This window comes from Cryptomeria japonica, chromosome 6, assembly GCF_030272615.1.
Source record: "Cryptomeria japonica chromosome 6, Sugi_1.0, whole genome shotgun sequence".
NCBI classification, from domain to species: domain Eukaryota; kingdom Viridiplantae; phylum Streptophyta; class Pinopsida; order Cupressales; family Cupressaceae; genus Cryptomeria; species Cryptomeria japonica.
In genome coordinates, this window is record NC_081410.1 from 494,439,829 (window position 1) to 494,463,626 (window position 23,798).

The 23,798-nt window shown below is 35.6% G+C and overlaps 1 protein-coding gene across 2 annotated transcripts in view; it reads right to left on the reverse strand.

Moving 5' to 3' along the window:
* Positions 1-3,366: 3,366 nt before the first annotated feature.
* The window catches only part of LOC131052769 (protein TWIN LOV 1), a 67,164-nt gene continuing 46,732 nt past the window's right edge, over positions 3,367-23,798 (reverse strand). For both annotated transcript variants that reach the window (XM_057987372.2, XM_057987371.2), the window contains exons 5-8: positions 16,691-16,770; positions 16,437-16,492; positions 16,200-16,263; positions 3,367-3,669 (exon numbers count right to left, since the gene is read on the reverse strand). In XM_057987372.2, coding sequence (XP_057843355.1) covers positions 3,514-3,669; positions 16,200-16,263; positions 16,437-16,492; positions 16,691-16,770 — 356 coding nt within the window. In that variant the 3' untranslated portion in view covers positions 3,367-3,513. The remainder of the gene's footprint in view (positions 3,670-16,199; positions 16,264-16,436; positions 16,493-16,690; positions 16,771-23,798) is intronic.

Below are 23,798 nucleotides of genomic sequence, written 5' to 3' on the forward strand. Positions count from 1 at the left end.
GCTCAAGCGCTGCAGCTATAACACGCATTGAGGGTCTCGAAAAGGATGGATTGGCTGGACTGGAATTGACTTACCCAGTCGACATTCAAACAGAGATGTTACATCCTAGCCTAGCTGGTATGATCACTACGAGTACTGAGGTGGTAATCATAAACGTATCAATAAAATAACAAAGAGACGTATTAAAACAGCACTATTTCCAACTATATGACAAGCAAAAGAACCTGTGCGTACCGAGATGAGGTCAATGGAGAAATTTTGGTGTACCTTGCCGTTGACCAGCGGATCACTTGTGCTTAGATCTGGAAAACCTCTTATGAGAAGTGTAAACATGAATAAAGAGAACTATAAATTCAACTTGTATCATTGTATTGAAGTCTTGGGGTAATAATATAATAATACCCACTTCAAATCTCTGTTGATGATTTATAGCTTCGGTTGGAGTAGTCTTATAAAATCATACGTATAAGTAATGCTGATTATATCATCAGTATGATTAATGATTTGTTGACATGAACATATACATATTAATATATGTAATTATATATATGAATATTTATATATACATAATTTATATTAATCACGTTGTTTATACCAAATCGAATATGAGCACCATATCTATATGATCATAAGTATCAATTATAATGATCAAATGAAATGATCAATATAAATCGATTCTCCAGATTAATAGTTCGATATCATTTATCGCTGTGTATATCGACAATAGTCGATCTCCTTCCAAAAACGATTATGTGAATCATTACTTGCAGATACCAACGATTCTAACGATTATGAGAATCGTTAACTATTGTTAACCGATAACAAACGATTAGGAGAATCGTCATCTTGCAAATCGGTAAATTTTTTCGGTATGTTGAGAGGCATCTCAACGAAGAGACGTGGAGGCATGTCTATTCATTGACATGCCTATACCGTAAGGTACATATTATGATGGAGTTTGATTCTAATAGGTAAGTACAGTAATCGAAAGTGCAAGCCATTAGATATCGATCTCCTTCATTTGCAGTCCTGCAAATACTTGATGAATTTAAGTTGTGTTCCCTTCACATAAGCAGCAACCTGCACTTAAGAGTTCATTGTCGTATAGGTTAGTTGTGAAATTAGAAATAAATTAAAACTACTCACATATCTAATCTGATCCAAACTTTAACAATCTTTCCATTCTACTAATATTGAATCCATTTTATTAATTTTTCTTGTTAAGATATCAGACATTTTATGTTCATATGGAATTTTAACGAACTTAGTTTGGGTCAACAACTTCAATTTTCTGCAGTTCAACAAAAACCTACCAAAAAAGGGCTTGGATCATACAATCTAATTGGGGATCAACCAAGAAGGCGGCATTCAACTACTTAAAGACAGCTTGTATTATGAAATAGATGTTACAAAATCAAAACTAGAATTAAAGGTATGACATTGTTTATTAAAACACAAGGATGACAATGCAAACATCACACTGATTGATATGACCAACAGCATCATCCTTCATTGCATAACTTTTTAAGGAATGGAGAATCAGATTGGGTGCACTCCTGCAAATCCCAATAAAATGTTGGCGAGAGTTCCAACTTACAGCTTGGGAGTTTAGCCAAATAAGTGAATTATGTGTCCCAATAAAATGTTGGCGAGAGTTCCAACTTACAGCTTGGGAGTTTAGCCAAATAAGTGAATTATGTGTGCTGTTGAAATGTTTGTGGGAACTTTCCCATCTCCCACCTAAAAATGGCATTTCCATAATGGAAGACAAGTAAGATATTGCTTGCCTCAAAATTAGCACTTTTTCTTATCTAAATAATATTGACACACATTTTGATGGCAGCTACACTTCTATTTAAAGCACATATGGATAATATCTTCTACAGCTGATTATTATACTAAATGACAGTGTCCGTGATTTATAATCATTAACAAAAAAGCAAATCTTATAATAAGGACTAATTTCTAGTGTAATAAATATCATGGTCTCTCATTACAGCATGTTGTTACAATTGGCAGGCCACAATAATAATTTACTAATCCTTTCAGGAATTCATGCTCTTTATAAAGCACAAATTGCACATATAACTTTGACTAGGGGAGAAGGAAGAACTGTGTGTCTTCAAGCACACAACTTTGACGAGAGTTAAACGAAGAACTAAAGGGGGCACAGAGAAGTTATATAACCATCAAGTCACAAAAAGTTCACAAAAGGAATAAATTTCATTCATATACAGCATTTTAAAAAATTCGGAGGGTTAGTCATAGACTCATAAGCACAATTAGTATACCGGAACAATGAATAGGGAAACAGGTATGATTGCAGAAGCACCTCATGGCTCATTAGAACAACACCTCACGGCTTATAGAACAATTTGATTTTACTCATGAGCCAACGTACATTAGGTTAACCAATGTTTTCTTACCTTCAAGATCAAATGTTCCAGTTTACTATATGGGAGAAAGGAAGGAATCACACGACATATCTTTATTGCTACAAAAGAACAAATAAAGACAATTCATTCTCTTCTACCAATGAGATGACAGGAAGTACAGGAAAGGAAAGCTGAAACCCCTTGGTGGTGTCTCTCTCTAATACCAATACTTTTGACTCATAAAAAAGTAATTAAAACTTTCATTATACACAAAAGTGAAACCCTGTACAGACTAGCCATGAACAAACTCCCACTGTTAAGACTATTGAAATAGATAAAGCTGACCCAGAATTAGGTTTCGATTGAGAACTTAAATGGTTAGCTTTGACATTCCCACTGAAATCTTCCCAAACATGGAGCACCAGAATGGTTTTTGCAATCAAAAGAAAACAGTGAATGTTTGTTGCTACTTTTGAGGCTCACGGCTCACCGGATGACAAACAGAAAGGCATTTTTTAAAAAGGATACAACTGCTCCAGTGTTTTTAATCTCTCAAGTCTTAAAAACTAGTACAAAGATGTCACTAAATTTTTTCGAAGTTTCATAATTTAGACTACTTCCAAAGAATGTGACAACTTGGTAAGCCAGAAGTACCAAACTTTGGGAGAGTAAAGGAATAAATATATTTCAACCTGAACCTGTGCAATTAATGCTACTTGCCTTTACAGTGCATTTGTCGGGCATTCCTAGGACACAATATGTTACTTCAACAATTACCTATCTGAAAAAGAATTTTGGTACATCTCTAATCAATTCAAGATCCTCTTGTAGAATGGATGTAAGATACCTGTCTTGCGAGCTAAGTACTAAGGGCATGTTCCTACCTTCGCAGTGATTTAATTGGCTTGAATTTCTGGTGGAATCAATATGACATGCATTTTTTTATGTCAAAAGCCTTGAAACGTTGATTATTATCTTCCAAATCCCAGAGTTTCTCAAAGACCTATTTCAATTAAAGGCCTTCATTATATTGAATGTCAATAGAGTATACTGTCCACCAAAATTTTGAAGAATAATATTACATGGAGCATTTCAGCTCGTGATATAGAATTTTCTTGAAGTACAAATTAAATCTTTGTTATCTTGAGGGCTCAACCCCTAGCAAGCTGCGAACAGCAACCCGAACTGCACCTACGGCTCCAAGCTGTTTCATATTTGATGTCATACCATTGTCTTTTTGCTTGTCTTCTTCAATGTCTGTGACATCCAACTGAACACCAACATAGAAAGCTACCTGTTCAAAAAATCCCAAATTAAATGAAGGAAGATGAAACCTAGTGTTGATTTGGCAAGCAACAATCCACATGTACACAGCATATCAAATCATATTTATAGAAACAAGTCCATATAAAAATAATATCGCAGAAAAACATATTGAACATGCATGTTTGATAACCTCTGGCACATTTACTTGATTATTAGTTCAATAAGTCTTGTTCATAGAATCTTTTTCTGTATATTTTCCCCAAATATGCACAAGGCAAGATATCTGCAGTGTATAAGAAAAATAAATAACTTTGGAACTCCTATTACTCTATTCTGCACTGCCATACCATGTATTTAAGAGATTCTGGAAACAAAGTTTTTAAAATAAGCCTTGCAATTTCCAAGGGCTCTATAGCATCAAAAAAAGGATTACCAAATAACAGTTAGTATATCAACATTCTAAGAGATCTACAAATTAGTATGCCACCAGTGAAAAGCATATAATTTATAAATCAAGTTTATCAGTCTATGTTTTTGTGAACCACAAATTTATTAACTCAATAAGTTTGTGCAACATCTCATTCAATTATTCAACCAGTTCTTTGCTTTGTCAAAACAAAGATCTTTCCTCCCTTGAATTTGCTAAGCCAATGCCTGCACATCTGTTGACTTTATTTCATCGATTGGTCAATGAAACAGTGTTACAGCTCGACTTGCATCCCTTTCCTACTATGAATTGGTGTGCTAGGGTTGCCTCTCCTTTATTTGGATTCTTCCAATTTGACTTCCTTCCAGAATAGCTCATTTCTATTGTCTCTGTTACCACTTTAGTAATCATGTTGAGGGCATTCCCTTAGATACTGTAACCCCTTTCTCATTCAACTAAGAAATAGCATGAACCATATCTAAATTTAGATTATCTCTTTTTATTTTACGAATTGAAAGACCACAATACAATCCTCAATTACACAATTGCCAAAAAAATTTATACATGATATTAATCTATCTGACCATGGACAATCATTCTACCTGCAACCAAGATTGTTTGAATGTTAACAAACAAGACCTTCGAGTCTGCCTCTTTCCTAGCCTTTACATACTGGAATTCTTCCTCTGATATCTCCTCAAACAAGATTAACTGTGCATACAATATGCATAAGCCTTTTTCCTTAATAACCTCTTTAACTGTATCTACAAACACTTTTACCCCATATGTCTTACACATACATTACCACATTAGATTTATATTTACTTATTAATTTTTTCTTTCAATGTGGACATACAAATGGGCCTGCCACAAGAAGCTGGAAGGGGCATTCTAACTTAGACATTCACATAGAACTGTAATAGCTCCTAGACTCAACCTCACATCTGAACACAATTGCTTAAGCCAAGTAGCTTCCTTATAAGCATGAGTGGATTTCATGTACTCTGCTTCTATTGTGGACAATAGCAAACACAACCTATCACTTTCTTATCCAACTAATAGCACCACCAAACACTGTGAAAGCATGTTCATTGGTGGATCTTGTGCTGCCCAAGTCTGAATCCACATGTCCACGAGAAGTCGCTGAATGCTCGTCTTATGGAATTACCATGATAACAAATAAAGTACTCAGAGGTACCTCACAAATATCTGAGGACCCACTTCACTACATTCAAATGTATTCATCCAAGGTTAGCCATGAAATGGCTAAGAACTCTTATTGCTTGGACAATGTCTGATCTTGTACAGATCATAGCATACATTAAGCTCCCAATAGCACTAGCATAAGGTATTCTAGCCATATCCTCCATATCACTAGGAAAAGCCAGACACTACTCAACTGACAACTTAGTTCCCATCAAAATAGGAACACACGAAGGTCAGCAAGCTGACATGGTAAATCTCTCCAACATTGAGTTCGCATATTTTACAATGGCCCAACCAAATTTTTATGTTAGCTCTATCTTTTCCAATTCCTAAGTCCTCCATCTCAAACTATGCTAAAAGTTGAGACTTCAATTCACAAATCATACCCTTCTTGTTACCGAAAACAACATATTATCAACATATAATGCAATGATAAGAAAGCAATCAACATCCATCTTATAATAGATACAACAATCTGATATGGGCTTCAACAATCTCAATCCCAACACAAATGTATCAAATTTTTGGTACTAGATCCTTGGAGATTGCTTAAGATCATACAAATTTTCATTACCTTTTTTGATGCAGTGCTTTGGCTGTGACATAAATTTCTTCCTCCAAATTACCATGAAGGAAAGTTGTCTCCACATCCTTGGCTCAACCTCAAGATCAAATGATGTTGCAACAGATAATAGAAACCATATGGTTACCAACTTAGTGGCTAGAGAAAATCTTACCATAATCAGTTCCCTCAACCTTGAAATATCCCTTCACAACCAATCTCGTCTTGTACTTCTCAACACTGCCATCTAAATCAATTTTATTTCTGAACATCCACTTGCATCCAGCATGTTTACATCCATCATGCAAAGGCACTAGGTCCCATATGTCATTTTTCTTCAACGTAGCCATCTTCTCATTCATAGCAACATTCCACAACTCTGCATCACTCATACCCATAGCCTCCTTTACAATCCTAGGATCATTAGTGTTAGTAATTAAACCAAAAATACATCTCCAATTAGGACGATTATATATGTTTGATCATTCTCTATGACGATTGGGCTTCCAAAAGATGAGGTGAAGGTTCTACCCCCTCTTTAAAGTTTTCTAAATTAGCTAAGCTCTCCTCCTCTTCAAATCCTTAGTGGGCTTCTTGTTCAAATTTCTTGGTCTTTAGGGGTAGCTAAACCATATCATTTTTCTATCCTTTTCTAGTTGCAATACACTCGTTCAATTTTCTTAGTGTTTGGGGGTAGCTAAACCATATCGTTTTTTCTATCCTTTTCTCGTTGCAATACAATAGAAGGCTTAACTTCTCTAAAGATAATACTTCTGTTAATTTTAGCAATCAGATTAATAACTAAAGAACAGAAATCAGAACATAACACAAAATTAACACGACACACATATACCCTGGGAAAACCTCCCTCTTGGAGGAAAAACCCAGCAACAAGATTCAGATCAGATTATATTACTGTCAAATGATAGCCAAGTACAAAATTGCCCACCTAGAGCATGAATAATTTGACTTATCTGAATCTTGAATTCTGATCAGAGTTTGCCTTGCTTTCAATCTAAAGATAATCGGCTCCTTAGGATGAATTCGCTCAGCTAGAATGCAGTTCGCTGTCCACCAAATGATTTTGCTATACTTAGAAGTTTAGAACATAATTTGCTGAGCCATGAAGGAATTAACTATGCCTTGGAATCGCTTGCAGATCAGATCGCTGATTGTAGATGAAATGCTTGTGTTGTATATTAAAATGGATTACAATGCATTGATTATATAGGGGGTACAAGTAATTTATTTTGCCTTAGTCGGCTATAACCACTTTGGCGCCAAAATGCAATAAGTTTGAATTTCATTGCAAGTTACATGAATAGGTCCACACGTTGCATTTAACCTCAGCACGATATCTGCTCATGCGCTTAAGTGTGACCAAAGATTTTATTACAAGTTACATGATTGTAATCGATTTGGTTATTACAATATGTTTCAATTATTATTTAATTAATAATCCGATCTTAGCTATTAATTTCAACAACTTCAACTATACAAAAATCTCTCAACCATAGAATACCAAAGCTTGTACCCTTTCACACCAATACCATAACCAATGAAGATAAATTTTATACCCTCGATCTGTTAAATTTAAGTGATCAGATTATATGAATAGAAAATTTATACAAAATACAGAGTGTATGTCCTCGGAAAACCTTCCTCTATGAAGGTGAAAAAACCCAGCCAAGAAGTTCCTTATTATTTATTGATACATAAGATGTTTATACAATGAATCTGCCTTATTCCTTGATGCTAGAATCAATTCACTTCTATATACAATCTGCTAAGGATAAGTTCAGTCTGATACATGACCTATCCACTCGCTATCTATGATGCCAATGCCGTGTGTCTAGAATATCTGCTAGTAATTGATGCAACGCAACACAAGGATGAATACGAACTGTATACTGATTGTGAGATTCGGACTGCTGGAGATCAAGGTTATTTTCTAAAACACAGAACACGATCTGCAGAATATTATATTATATGCTTCTTCGATGGTAAAGTCTCGATGTATATCCCATATATATAACTGATTATAGTTTCTTCCAACCAGCAAAACTTCTCTAACAAGTCGGTCATAGCATTAGTCATCACGACTCTTCAAGGTGGCGTGATATCTGAATTAGACTATCTTAACAAGTCATTGACTATAACCATTTCAATGATTAACAACCGGAAATATATATATATATATATATATGTTGAATATAAAATGTGTAAGGCCAAAGGCCCTTCACGCATTTTATAGCGAAGTCGGGTTTTGAGAATCCGACCAACGCTATTCATCAACACTCCCTCTTAGCTAGGGAGGAATCCTTTTGGACATTTGAGTTACATAGTCATGGCCACTCCCAGAGGGTGAGTGCACTCAAATGCTAAGTCATGAAATCTCTCACATGACACTCACCGTACCTACTTGCAGAGGTTGAATCCACCATACCTACTCGCAGAGGGTGGAACAAGGGCTGGAACCTCAAACTTCTCTCGCAGAGAAGAATGCAACACAAGGGCTGATACCTCAAACTTCTCTCTTAGAGAAGAATGCATGACAAGGGCTTGCACCTCAAACTTCTCTCACAAAGAAGAATGCATTATAAAACATATCAAGTAATTACTGATGCTGAGACTCCCTCTCAGCAAAAGCTTCATTTTCCACAATCCCAAGCTTGTCTCGAAAATGCACAAATTTCACTTTTGCAAGAGGCTTGGTAAAAATGTCGGTCGTCTGCTCCTCAATACAAATGTATCTCAACTGAACAGCATTCCTTTGTACCATATCTCTGATATAGTGGTGCTGTATCTCTACATACTTAGTTCTGTCATGAAAAACTGGATTGACTGAAAGCTTTACACAGCTTTGATTATCACAATGTATGATAGTAGGCTCCAATGATTGACCAAACAATCCTGCAAGGAGCTTACGAAGCCACACTGCTTCACAAGTTGCTACACATGCTGCAATATATTTTGCCTCTGCAATGCTTAGGGCTACTGAAGTCTGCTTCCTGCTACACCAGGAAATCATAGCAGATCCCAAATTGAAACAACAACCAGAAGTGCTCTTTCGATCAGTAACACTCCCTGCCCAATCAGAATCAGTATATCCTTCAAGAATCAAGTCCATACTGGAAGAGTATTTCAAGCCATATCCAACTGTGCCACGCAAGTATCTCAAGGTATGCTTGACTGCAACTAGGTGTATCTGTCTAGGTTCACTCATGAACAGACTAAGTGCACTTACTGCATAACAAATATCTGGTCTAGTGTTAACTAGATACATCAGGGACCCAATCAATTGTCTATACGTAGTAGGGTCCACAAGATCTAAACTAGTTGTGGCTTCCATTAATTTCTTCAAGTTAGTTTTCATGGGTGTGAACATGGATTTACAATCAATCATCCCAAATCTCTTCAAGATGTCGATGGTGTATTTACCTCGACTTAGGATAATCCCATTGGGCCTCTGCCACACCTCCAACCCTAGAAAGAAGTGCATGATTCCTAAGTCCTTCATCTCAAATTCTGAAGTCAGCTCCTTACATCTAATAATGAGATGATCTTCTCTGGTAATAAATAAATCATCAACATAAAGTACCAAGATCAACATATCACCATTGAATACTTTGAAGTAAAGGTTTGGATCAGCATCATTTTTGTAGAACCCAAACCCACTAAGTATCTATCAATTCTTTCATACCAAGCCCGAGGAGTCTGTTTAAGACCATATAGAGCTTTCTTCAATTTACACACACGAGACTCTTTCCCATGAATCACGAACCCCTCAGGTTGCTCGATGTAGACTTCTTCTTCAATCACGCCATTGAGAAAAGCAATCTTCACATCCATCTAATGCAACTTCCATCCTTTAGCTGCTGCAATAGCAATGATGGTTCTAATGGAAGTATAGCGAGCAACAGGGGCAAATGTTTCTTCGTAGTCTATTCCTTCTTATTGGGAAAAACCACGAGCCACAAATCTAGCTTTGCACGTTTCAATGCTGCCATCAGCTGCATATTTTATCTTCAACAACCACTTGGAAGATACAACAGACTTCCCTTCTGGTCTAGGCACAATATCCCACACATTGTTCTTAAGAATGGATTGATACTCTTCGTCCATAGCATCTTTCCAAACTTGTTGATTTGAGGCTTCTTCTACACTAGACGGTTCAGATTCAATAAGATTACACATTAATGCAACATAACCAAAGAACCTTTGTGGCCTTTTGCTTTCCCTGAATGTGCCTCTAGGAGCAGCAAACTGTTCTGCTTCCTACATGGTGTTTCGTGCCCAAAGAGGTCTCTTTTGAGACATAACAATATCCCTAGGCCCATCAGTGGGATCCAAGGGTTCAATTGGATCATTGCTTATATCAGGTTCTGTAGACTCCCTCTGAACCTCAGGAGTATGGTCAATATCCATGTCTTGAGGAGTCTCATCATCTATCTCCATGCATGAGCCCTTTGATTTTTTGAATGCAACATCTTCCTCAAATGTGACATCCCTGCTAACCTCTATTTGCTTTTGACCAGGAATGTAAACACGGTAGGCTTTGGAGGTTTCACTGTAGCCTACAAATATTCCTCTCTTGCCAGAAGGCTCCAACTTGGTTCTCTTGTCCTTGGGAATATGAACATACACAGGACAACAAAATATTCTCAGGTGACTAATATCAGGCTTGATACCTGAGAAGGCTTCTTCAGGAGTTATATTTTGTAATATCCGATGAGGACATCTATTTTGAACATACACTATTGTTCTAGAGGCTTCTGCCCATAGAAAAATCTTAAGGTCTTGATCATGAATCATAGCTTTTGCAGCTTCAACTATAGATTTGTTCTTCCTTTCAGCAACCCCATTTTGTTGAGGGTTGTAAGGAACATAGAACTCCATCTTGATCCCTACCTCAATACAGAAATAACGAAAGCTACCCGAGGTGTATTCACCTCCATTGTCAGACCTTGGATTTTAATTTTCTTTCCAGTGATATTTTCTACAAGAGCTTTAAACTCTTTAAACCTACCTAAGACTTCATCAGACTCTTTAGACCTTAAGAAATAAATCCAAGTCTTCCTAGAGTAGCCATCTATAAAAATTACATAATACAAACATCCACTTAGGAATGGAATTGACATTGGACCACATAAATCTGAATGTACAACATCTAGTATTTCTTTAGACCTACTTTCACTGCTATGGAAAGGACTTTTAACATTTTTACCCATAGCACAACCTTTACAAGTACCATCATTTACATGAATGAGTTTAAGAATACCTTTTACCATCTTCTCCAAAGATGGGAGAGCCCTGAAGTGAAGATGTCCAAGTCTTATGTGCTAGAGTTCGCTAGAACTTGCAGAATCATGAATAAGTGCTTGAACTGGGAGAGTGGAGAGTTTGTATAAACTCTCATGTCGATTTCTGATCACACGAGCAGTCTTGATGTCGGAGTTCTTAGGCCAAGCAAAAACTCTTCCTTCAAAAAATGCAATTTGATATCCCTTATCCTCCAAGGCTGAAATGGATACTAGGTTCCTCTTGATCCCTGGAACGAACAATACATCACTTAGGTGTAGAGAAACTCCCGATTCAAGTTTCAGAGATGTAGCACCAATTCCTCTTACAGCATAGCGTGCATCATCCCCAATGATGACTTGGAGATGTGACTCTTTCTCTACTAAATCAGAAAGGTACTCCCGATGACCGGTGATATGTCAAGAGGCTCCACTATCAATTAACCATGTATCACTGTCCGTAGGAACGTTGCTTGATAATGCTGATATGAAAAGAAAACCATTGAAGTTATCTTCAACCTCCTTCTGAGATGAGACTTCACTGATGTTTGCTCCTTGATGATTAGGTCTTGTTAAACAATCCTTTGCAAAGTGACCAAACTTGTCGCATCTAAAACACTGGATGCGAGAGAGATCTTTCTTCCTCTTCGTAGAATCGAGTGCAGAATCTGATTTGAAATTTCTATTCTTTTTGAATTTGCCCTTCTTCCAATACTTTCGCTTCTTGGTAGATTGAGTGGCAAGAACATGTGTATCTTCATTTTGAGAACTCTTGATGATTCCTCTGGCAGTCAATCTTGATTCTTCTTGAATACAATCTGCTCGAAGTCAATCAAACTTAGGTAATTTTAACCTTCCACTTATGCTTTGATTAAATGGCTCCCATGAATGAGGCAGACCATTCAAGGCTAGCATGACAAGGTCTTTATCTATCACTTGATCCCCAATTGCGCATAGTTGATCTCTCAATTCTAAAATTTTCATGAAGTAGATTATGATTGAATCTCCTTTTGCCATCTTCACTTGGTGGAGTTGTTGTCTCAAGGCAAGAGCCCTACTTATGTTGTTAATCTCATATAAACCTTCCAAGGTCTTGAACATATCTCTTGCAGTTGTCATCTTGGAGATGAGAGGTACCAAGTGATCCCTCACGGAGTCGATTAATATCTTTGCTTTGATGGCATTTTTCTTGAATTGCAATTTCTCCTCATGATCTTCAAGTTTGGATAAATCCTTTTCCTCTATGAATTGAAGAAGATCATTCTCTTCAAGTGCAATGAGCACTCTAAACTTCCATGAGGTGAAGTTAGATGCGCCTTCAAGTCTATCTTCGACTTTAAGACCATTCACCATTTTCAAGATTTAGAGATATTGCACGGCGGGGAGAGAGAGGAGAGAATATTTAGAAGTTGTTTAGAATCTGATCACGATCTTCTTTCATCGTGGCTCTGATACCATGTTAAATTTAAGTGATCAGATTATATGAATAGAAAATTTATACAAAATACACAGTGTATATCCTAGGAAAACCTTCCTCTATGAAGGTGAAAAAACCCAGCCAAGAAGTTCCTTATTATTTATTGATACATAAGATGTTTATACAATGAATCTGCCTTATTCCTTGATGCTAGAATCAATTCACTTCTATATACAATCTGCTAAGGATAACTTCAGTCTGATACATAACCTATCCACTTGCTATCTATGATGCCAATGCCATGTGTCTAGAGTATCTTCTAGTAATTGATGCAACGCAACACAAGGATGAATACGAACTGTATACTGATTGTGAGATTCGGACTGCTGGAGATCAAGGTTATTTTCTAAAACACAGAACACGATCTGCAGAATATTATATTATATGCTTCTTCGATGGTAAAGTCTCGATGTATATCCCATACATATAACCGATTATAGTTTCCTCCAACCAACACGACTTCTCTAACAAGTCGGTCATAGCATTAGTCATCACGACTCTTCAAGGTGGTGTGATATCTGAATTAGACTATCTTAACAAGTCATTAACTATAACCATTTCAATGATTAACAACTGGAAATATATATATAAGTTGAATATAAAATGTGTAAGGCCAAAGGCCCTTCACGCATTTTATAGCGAAGTCGGGTTTTGGGAATCCGACCGACACTATTCATCAACACGATCTCCAGATTTGACCTCTTATCACTAGGCACATGAGCATATGCCTCACAACCAGAAATTGTTAAGATGTCCCAATGAAGGTTTTTTACTTGGCTATACCTCTATAAATGTCTTATCAACAAGAGCTACTGTAGAAGACCTATTTACTGGGTAACAAGTTGTAGCAACCACTTCCACTTCTACCCAAAACTTGACCCCACTAAGCATACTTCTAGCCATCTCCATCAACATCCTATTCATTATTCTTGCAACTTCACTCTATTGAGGGGTGTATAGAGTTGTCTTATGTCTTTCCATTCCATGATCCTTGCAAAACTTGTCAAAATTCGTTAAACAAAACTATCCTCAAAATCTTAATCTCTGTACTAGCCTAATTCTCTATGAGAGTCTTAAACTCTTTAAACCAACTAAATTTTTCAGATATATTCCTAGAGAAATATACCCATGTCCTACTATAGTTATCAATTAATGAAACATAACAAATTTCAAAATTGAAGGAGTATTAGCAATATCAAAACATCAAAATATATCAAGCCCAATACACTAGAACATTTACTGAACATGGTTTTGTTTTCCATAAACACAATGTTCGCAAAAATCAAACTAAAGGTTACAATCATTTAGCCCCCTCAACAAGGCTTTTTTTTTTCAAGGCCCTTGGACCCTTCTCACTTATGTGACCCATCCTTTGGTGCCACAACAAAGTTTTCTTTCCAAGAAGCTTACTTTGCAAAGCATGAGCACCCTTAGGTACCTAGAAAGCACGACCATCAAAAAAGCATACAACACTTTTCTTTGCTAAGATCCCCAATGGTGAAGGTGAAGATTCTACATATCACTCCACTACAGAAACAAAAGAACTATTGCACTGAATTGTGCATGCATCCATCTGAAACAAAGTATCTATTCAAACACCCTTAGCAAGCACCATAGCTCTTCTCACTATCTTACATCGACTTGATAAACAATCAAGCATATAAATCAATCAGATCAGAGGTTTATTATTTATAGCATACAATAGCAATCTTATTCATCTTTGTGGTATGCAGCATGATAAAAAATTTATGCATAATTCCTCACATATTAATATAGGCAATAATATGAATGCAAAATTAATAATATATTTGATACATAACCTCTCATAATTTGGATATAGGCAATAATGTGGAATATCTAGATTCCTAGTCTATTCATCAAATTGCTGCAATCAATCATGGCGAGGTTAGTAAGGTAATACGAGGGAGAACTAATATGAGATCCTCTTCTATGTACAACACCTCATGGTGGATGGCTGGTGGCCTGCCATATGAGGCCAAGGGGGGGTGGGCAAGGTGTATCCTACCCTTGGGCTTAGATAGGAAGGATACTTCGTGGAACCTATTTTCCCCTCCAACCTCTACCATGGTTTATTGTTGGAATGGATTTAAGGAAGTCTCAATCATAGGATGGGTGAACAAGGTGGCACGAACAGGGATGGCAAAGACAAGATTCCCCACTAAGTACACCACCTCATGATGGATGGATGGCAGATTGCCACATGGGGCCAAGAGGGATGGTATGTCCGCTCTTGGGCTTAGTGTGAGGATTGCTTTAGGCACCCTATCATGTCTCCTCATCCAAGCCCTGTTATGGTTGAACCCCAATAATGAATTATAGATATTAAATAATTTATTTCAATTAAGATGGTTATGAATATATGGTCTTTAACCTTAATAAAAATGATTGATTTGGATAATTGTCTAAAATGATTGCAAGATCTCAACCAGGATCTATCTTGCTTAAGCATTTTTTTGGATAAAGTTATATCTCTAACTATATAGGGCAAAATTTAGGGCAATCCCAAAAGGGGACATTACAAAGTTCAATAAACAACGCATTTGAAGAATTGAAACAAATGAAATTTTAAAACAAAAACATATAAAACAACTTAATAGTTAATTCGCTTTAAAAAAATAAGCATGTTTATAAATACCTTGAAGAATGAAAATAAACCAAAATCTTCAAAACAAAACAAGGGAGTTCATTTGTAAAAAAAAAAGCAGGAGAAAAACCCAAAAACTTCAAAAAAACCTCTTTTTTGAAGAAATATTAGTCTACGATCTCCTTGACAACAAACGAACACTTGCAAATGCATAGGAATAGCACAACAAGCAAATTGGAGCATTCAACGGTCAATCTTCAACTCTATTCGTGCAATGGAAAGCGAGAAAATAAGTTCAAGAGTGGAGGAAAATATTTTTGTTTTTCGTTCACAATATGAAAAAAAAAAATTGTTTTTTCCTTTTCAATGTTTTGTATGTCACATTTTAGAGTTAGGGGGGCGAATGGCAATTTTTGGAGTAAAAACAAGGTCAAAATGTTTTTTTTTAAATGTGTCAATTTTCCGACTGGGCGAACAAGGGGGGGAAATTCTTCCCCAGTTCATCAAGGCCTGACCCACAAGCTGTGGGCAGAACCCTCACCGAACCCACAAGGGATTGGATCCAGATCCGGGTCCTCCTGTGGACAAACCAAGAACATAGCAAGAAACATTCAAAAATGCTTTGATTTTTATCATGGTGAACAATATAAACATGCTGCATTATATTTTTAGACTACAAATGCTCCTAGCGAAATCATGAAATATAACATTAAGCTGCAACCAAAACACAATTTTCTGATTATGACTTGTGGCCCTATATATGTGATAAGTGAATAGTACCTTCCTAAAAGAAACATAAATTATTAGGGCCTATAAATTAAGTTCCACAGCCACCAAAATGCATCACTAGTCCAACTATACAGAGAACCAAAAACATTAGCTAGATTTCTTTTGTAACATAGGGGTACTGGCCAAGCTGATAGGAAAAAACAATTTATCAACAAAATTAATAGACTTGAAATCCATGCAACTATATAATACCTTTCCAGTTGCATTTCGAACAGGTGCTGTATGCAAATGATTCCAGAATGGACTGCCATCTTTCCTGGGATGATAAGAACACATAGTGGATCAAAGATGTTAATAAACTACAGACAAATTCTTCAACATAATAAATATGACTAATAGTAAAGTCCTAGCCACTTTATAAGTTCTTAAGATACTCTCTTTTGTTAACCTCCTCATAGAAGGCTTTTCCACTTTCAAAGACAAATATACCTATAATTTAGGATGTGCACCGTACAAGGCTGTTCTACTTCATTACTTTGTCGTATCTGCAAGTAGTATTCATATAATCATCAAAATACTTAAAACCATCACATGCTTTAGGTGACCTAGCTACATATTAATGGAGAAAAACATAAAACAAAGCAAAATCTTAAATCTACCAATGCCAACATCTTAAGCTAAAGCACTGAGAATTCATCTGAGAAAACAATCAAATGAATAGAAATATAATGAAAGAAACACACTTTTATTATGTCTTCTTGGTTTGTGCCTTGGCCCTGTAAAAATCTGCAGTTCTTCCCCAATACTTCATCTCTAGAATAGCCTGCAGAGTATTTAACAGTTTAGAATAGAATTAGTTTATATTCTATCCACAATTCTTCAATCCTAGGATATTCTTCAAAGAAACACCTGTTGACATAAATTCCTTTTTCTCCTTACCCAATAATCTATCTTGGTAAGATATTGAAGGACTTCCAAAAATGAAGCAAGTTATTTTTTATGCAGAAAGCATAGCGTGAACCACATAACATCAAAATGGAATAGCAATTTACGAAGCTCAAATTCTTATTCAGATGATGGCATAGCAATTTACGAAGTTCAAACTCTTGTTCAGATGGGGTTTAAGTATGGTACAATTAAGGTTAAAAATAATCTCTCTCTCTCTCTCTCTCTCTCTCTCTCTCTCTCTCACACACACACACGCGCGCGCGCGCATGTGCAAAGAATGTCGCAAGATATTGACTTTCACAAACACAAAATGACAAAATATGAACTTTAAACATAGTATAATTATATGCTCACACACATGAAATGTCACAAAATATGGGCTTTAAACATAGTACAATTACATGCACGCATGCAGACATACAATGGAACAAAAGATGGACTTCAAACATGGTACAATTAAAAACTAAGTGCACACACACAAAATGTTACAAAATATTGACTTTCACACACGAAAATTTCACAAAATATGGACTTCAAACATGGTGCAATTAAGACCACAAACCTGAATCACAAAATATAGACTTTAATAGAGATATGAAATGCCACAAAGTATGGACTTATATGGTACAATCACTCACACTCACACACACACACACACATGCTCATGCACAACACGCACACTCACACACGTACTCAAGCACAACGCGCATGCACACACACACACACGAAATGTCACAAAATATAGACTTTCACATATGCACAATAATGTCACAAAATATGGACTTTAAACATAGTAGAATTAAGGTAAAAAATAATCACACAAATTCAACAAAATATGAAATTTAAACTCTTAATTAGATGGACTTTAAACATGTACGATTAAGGTTTATATGCACACAAAAATCAACAAAACATGGACTTTAACCACAATACAATAGGGTTAAGTATAATAACACACATAGATACAAATTCTTACCTAGATGGACTTTAAACATTGTAAAATTAAGGTTAGATTTATTCTCACACATGCAATAGCACATGCACGCTCAAGAAATTCACCAAAATATGCTATCAAGGAAAGATCCAAGTAACTTGAATGGGCTATTGATAAACATCTGCCCTTGCTACTATTGGTTCTTGTTTCCCAAATAACAAGGAAAATGGAAATTGATAAATATATGGGCATAGGAAATGTCAATCTTCTACAAAATGCTAAAAACAAAATGAATTGTAGGCCTGAACACAAAAAATATTACAAAGAAAATATTTATGACTGTAACCAAAGATAACATAATATCCAATGATCCATTTTTTGTGAATGAAATTCCAACACCTGGAACACATAAATAGTTCAAGATTTGCAATGTTGCATATATAGTTCATAATTTATGGTTTAGAGGCTCAAAATACAAAACTACAATCTACATAACTGAGAAGTAGAGAAATATTTCCTCAAATCCAAACTCCCTGAATGCAACTGCAAATATAAATATTCCAGTTTGTACAAAGAAGAACTCAAATCCAAACTCCCTGAATGCAATTGCAAATATAAACATTTCAGTTTGTACAAAGAAGAACTCAAATCCAAGCTCTCTGAATGTGATTGAAAATATATATACTCCAGTTTGTACAAATAAGAAAAAAATTACATAAAAAGGGAGGAGAAAATCGACCTTCACAGTTAGCCTAGTGTCATTGAACATTCTATAGCTTCACAACAAACAGAAGGCAGAATTGTCCGTTCTTCAATTTCACATGAATAAATGCTTTTAATCTTCTGTTTTAAAGTTATACTGAAAACCTTAAACCATTTATGTGTTCCATGTGTTATGTTTGTTTATTAGTTACTTAGGAAACAAGAACCGATGACAGTGAGGGAAAATTTGTATCAATTGCACACTCAAGTTAATTGGATCTTTCCTTGATAGCCCCTCAGTACAATCACCTATTTCAGATCAATATATTTGAGTGTATTTTTGTTGCTAGCTTTTTTATAGAAAAGATTTTCCCAAGATCATGTGTCTTCTATGTTGATATTTCACTGAAATTTTTATAAATTCGTTTCTACTTGTATTGCTCCTTTCATTGGATTAGTGTCAATCTAATCTAGTTTTCTTTCACTGTGAACAATCTATAAGAAATGCTCAACATAAGAATCCAGGTGCTAAGAGGCTATCAAGCAAAGATCCGAGTAACTTGAATGTGCTATTGATAAATGTCTTCCCTCACCGCTATTCCATCTTGTTTCCTAAGTAACAAGGAATATAGAAATCAATACATGTATGAGTACACGAAATATCGATCTTCTAGAAATTGCTGAAAACAAAATGAAAAAGGAAATCTACAGGCAAAAGAATATTAAAAAGAAAAATATAAAACCATAACCAAAGATAACATAATATCTAGTTCTGTGTATAAAATTCCAACACATGGAACACATGAATAGTTTGTTGGAAGTTTTTGTTGATGTGTTGTTGCGGTTGTCATTGATGTCAAACTTGTTGTTCTGGTTTGGTCCGGAATGTCCGTGGTGCAGAGTTATCTTGCTGCATAGTTGGTCAGTTATTGTGTCGGTTGTTCCGGAAGTGCTTGGGTCCGAAATTTGTTGCTGGTGTTGAGTGTTATTGTTATCTTCATTGGATATAGTTTCAGCATCATGGATATGATGGTTCTAAGGTCCGGAAACAACTTTGTGTTCTTCGGGTGCTGTGGCATTGTTTGTTGCTGGTTGTGAGATTCTATGTTTGACCTATCCTTAGGTCCAGATATGATTTGCGGATGTGTGATTGTTATGTTATGGATCTCACCGTAGCATGTGGAGATCCAGATTTGAGTTGTTTGCATTAGAGAGTATGTTTTGATCAGTAATTGCTTATATGGTTGCGTAGCGTGTGGATATGCTATTGGTTACGTTTCAGTGATTGCGGATCGGTGAATTAATCTTTGGAATATGTGTTTTGGTCCTCTCTTTCTCCTAGAGTGGATCAATATGTGTGTTTTTGGTTCGGAAAGTATATTTTGATTTAGGCAGACTTGGTTTAAGTTTGATGATCTATCTTGTATATAAGGCATGTGTATGTTTGAGTTAGTGTGTGAAGAGAGATGTGTAGTAATAGATGATGTGGTGAATAGCGAAGATCAAAGTAAGTGTGAGCAGTGAAGAAGAGTTGTGTTTGAATGATATGCAAGCTGTGCTGAGACTGTGACAGAGAGTTGAGACAGGGTATTGGCTATTGAGATCAAAGTTGTGTGTGTGTGTGTCGATGTTGGTCGCTTGATGCAGAGTTCAAGGACATCTTCATGATCAAGAGATCCTTCTTTTCATATCATTTTTTGCACCTTGCCCTGAGTGCAGTTAGCTTCAAGTTTTGCAAGTCCTCTTTGTATTTTGCCCCATGAGCAGTTAGCATTGGTGTGCAAGTCCGAAGCAATTAGCTCTATTTTTGTAATCATTTCTATTCATAGTGGATATATTCTTGTAGTCAGGTGCTCACAGTGGTTTTTCCCTATTTGGGTTTTCCACGTATAAATCTTGGTGTTCTATTGTTGGATATATGTTGTTGAGTAATTGTTTATATGCTGCAGTAATTGTTTGTTTAGACTGATTCACCCCCCCTCCCCCTCAGTCCTGCCTTGGGTTCAACATAGTTTAAGCTTTTATTGAGTATATAGTTCATAAATTATAGTTTAGAGGATCAAAATACAAACCACAATCTAGATATTTGATGAGTAAAAAAATCTTTCCTCAAATCCAAACTCCCTGAATGCAATTACAAATATAAATATTCCAATTTGTACAAAGAAGAAAAAATCCACATAAAAAAGGAGAAAATCATCGTTCACAGTTAGCCTAGTTTCATAGAACATTTGACAGCCTCAGAACAACAGACAGCAGCATTGTTCTTCCTTCAATTTCACATTAATGAAAGTTTTTAATCTTCTGTTCTAATTTTTGTTTGTGGAGCAGGGGAGTAGACTGTGGGTTCGCTCAGATTTAGAGTTGGATGCTTTTTAATTTTTCAAGTTTTCTTTAAAGGGACACACTCCCCTAGAAATTTCTGGCCACTTCAAAGCCATTTCCAGGAACATCCTAGTGGTTGTCCACCAAGCTTCAGTACATATTTTCAGACCAGCAGCATTTCAATGGCAAAACGTGGGAAACAAGGAGAATTTTTGGCAGCTTGTCATTCCTCAAATGAAAAGAGCAAGGAGAGGCATTTGAGGAGTGTCCAATTGAATGAAGTTGACCAAAAAGATGGCAATGGATTGAAAAAGTAAACTGGTATTAGAATACAAACAACCTTGAAGACTAGTGAGACCTGAAGACCTTGTCGAAAGAATGAAATATAAAAACACACTCAAATACTAGAATATAATGATAATATGGATAAACAAACATTGGGAACCCTGCAGCCCTCATCTACAAGGTCAAGCATTTTTAAAGCTTACCACAACTCCACAACTGCCTTACCCTAATGAAAGAAATGTCAAAATTCAAGGTAAAGATAGAAAATTAATGTTGCTATTGTCTGATCTTCCCTAACATAGTACACAACATGTTCCTTGTCTTTGTATGGAGAACCCTCAGTCCCATTAAAGATCCGCCACACATCTTGTGTAATGTCCCCTACTAGATTTAAGCCTTTTCTAACCATAATCAATCCATCTCAACCTACTTGTGAGTTGTGACATAAACTAAGTTGATTAGGAGATAAAACTATGAATCAAGTGAATAATATTCCCTAGTTCCAATTAATTTATCAATTATTAATGAGTAAATAATTCATCTATTATACTAGATAATCAATCTATCATTCATAATTCTAGGTCTCATTCCCCAACCACTTAAATACTGGCAGTCTTAACAGAAAAACATACTTTTCTTTCTGTTATTAACTTATGAATTCTTCCTGATTTATATTCCAATATTAGTTTGTCGGATCAAACAATATTCTTTTATATTTATATATGTACTTGTATATATTTTATATTATATTTTTACATTATATATATCTCTATATATATATACTCAGATATTAACATTATACGTATTACTGTAGAGCAGTCCTCACAAGTACTATAATAATCATAATTATTCTGTTATTAATATTTGTATTATTATTAAATTCTTAGTATTAGTGTTATTATTAAATCCTGTATATGAGCCAGCGGCTTCAAACACAATCACATATTAAGTATGTCCCATGCATATCAGCAAGAACAAAGATGTTACTGCCTGTAACATAATAACAGTTCTGATCTGATCTGATCCATCCTCTGACCCCCTTTTATGAGTACAGACTATACGATAATCCCCCATCTATAAGATGGTTGCCCATAACCCCCCCTGAAATGAGAGTGTATCCTCCCTAAATATCATACCAGAGACTTGACGTGAGGGGTTATGTCTTTTAAACATTGCATTCTTACTTAACATATTGCCTCTTCCTTAATTGATTTATCATTATTTAATACAGATCATAAATTATACAAGTTTGCCTACTTGCAATTAGCATACATCACACCCTTAACAATTGCATCTTTTCATGTGTCATAATCATGGCTTATTACCAATTTGTACCACTTGATAACATGTCCCTTTTTGTTAAACAGATCGCACTTTTTTAATTATTGTTTCTTATTTATGAATCTGTCAAAACATTTCTGTAATGAATCACAGCAAGACTTTGATTATAAGTGTGATTCTGATGGCAGCAATCATCGATGATAAACTAATAGTTAGTTATCAACCTCATCGATCCTTCTATCTTCCTTCATCGACATATGCAATGCACACTATCTTATTGGTCACTTGTATGTGCAATTGGGTGGATAGCAGATTAAACCTCTTGTCTTCATTACTACAACTTATTCATTAATCACACATGTTATTATTTGCCTTAGCGGATATTCTTTGACTGTTATTTCTTAAGCACTAAATTATCATTAATTGGGGTAGCGATAATATGATATCTTATGTTCTACAAATATAGATCATTGCTCTTGCAATATTAGGTATGCTCGATAAAATAGTCCACTTCTCCTGTTGCACCCTTTGATACGGTATTGACCACGATGGTCATTTTGGCTTGGCTCAATACTTTCATGTGCGATGATTATAATCGCTCTTTTCTACCTTTCCGTAATTAACATTAACCGAGTTTATGGAATGTTTGTTTGATAATCCCTGGATTCGATAATCTTCCATGTGATAGTGTTGATTACGGAAACCTATATTCATCAACATCTCTTAGTTGGGATCGTATACGGAAAGAGTTTTGGTATTTAGCATAGTTCGACCATTTGCCGGCAGGGAGGAATCATTTATTGTAGAATTCCCAAAGTCGGTAATACCAAAAGATGATAGAGGAAATTCTCGAGAACCATAGTCCATTAAATATTAATCAAATAATAATATTTAATGGATGGATAAATAAATTTTAAGAATATTATTACTAAAATATTAATTAAATAATAATATTTAATAAATAAATAAATCTCAAATAATCATTTGTTGTTTAATTAATTGTTTCTTTTAGGATACATATAGCGATCAAGGAGGGGACATGACAGTCCGCCCTTCCCGGAATTGCTTGTCCTCAAGCAATTGACAAGTTCCTCAAACTGAGTCGCCCTCTAATACAAGGTATGCATATGTATATATGAAGATATGAAGCATACATGAAGTGTACACACAATACACATAAGGTCATGAGGCATGAAATCTGAGTACATGCAAGGAATGAAGCATGAGACATTAAAAATATGTAAGACATAGATGACATGAAGTAATACATAAATTCATTTAAACACATGTAAGACTTCAAGTATACATGGGAATCTTGGAGTATGGACATAAATAATGCATGTAGCAATAATACACGTAAAATCTGAAGCGTACAC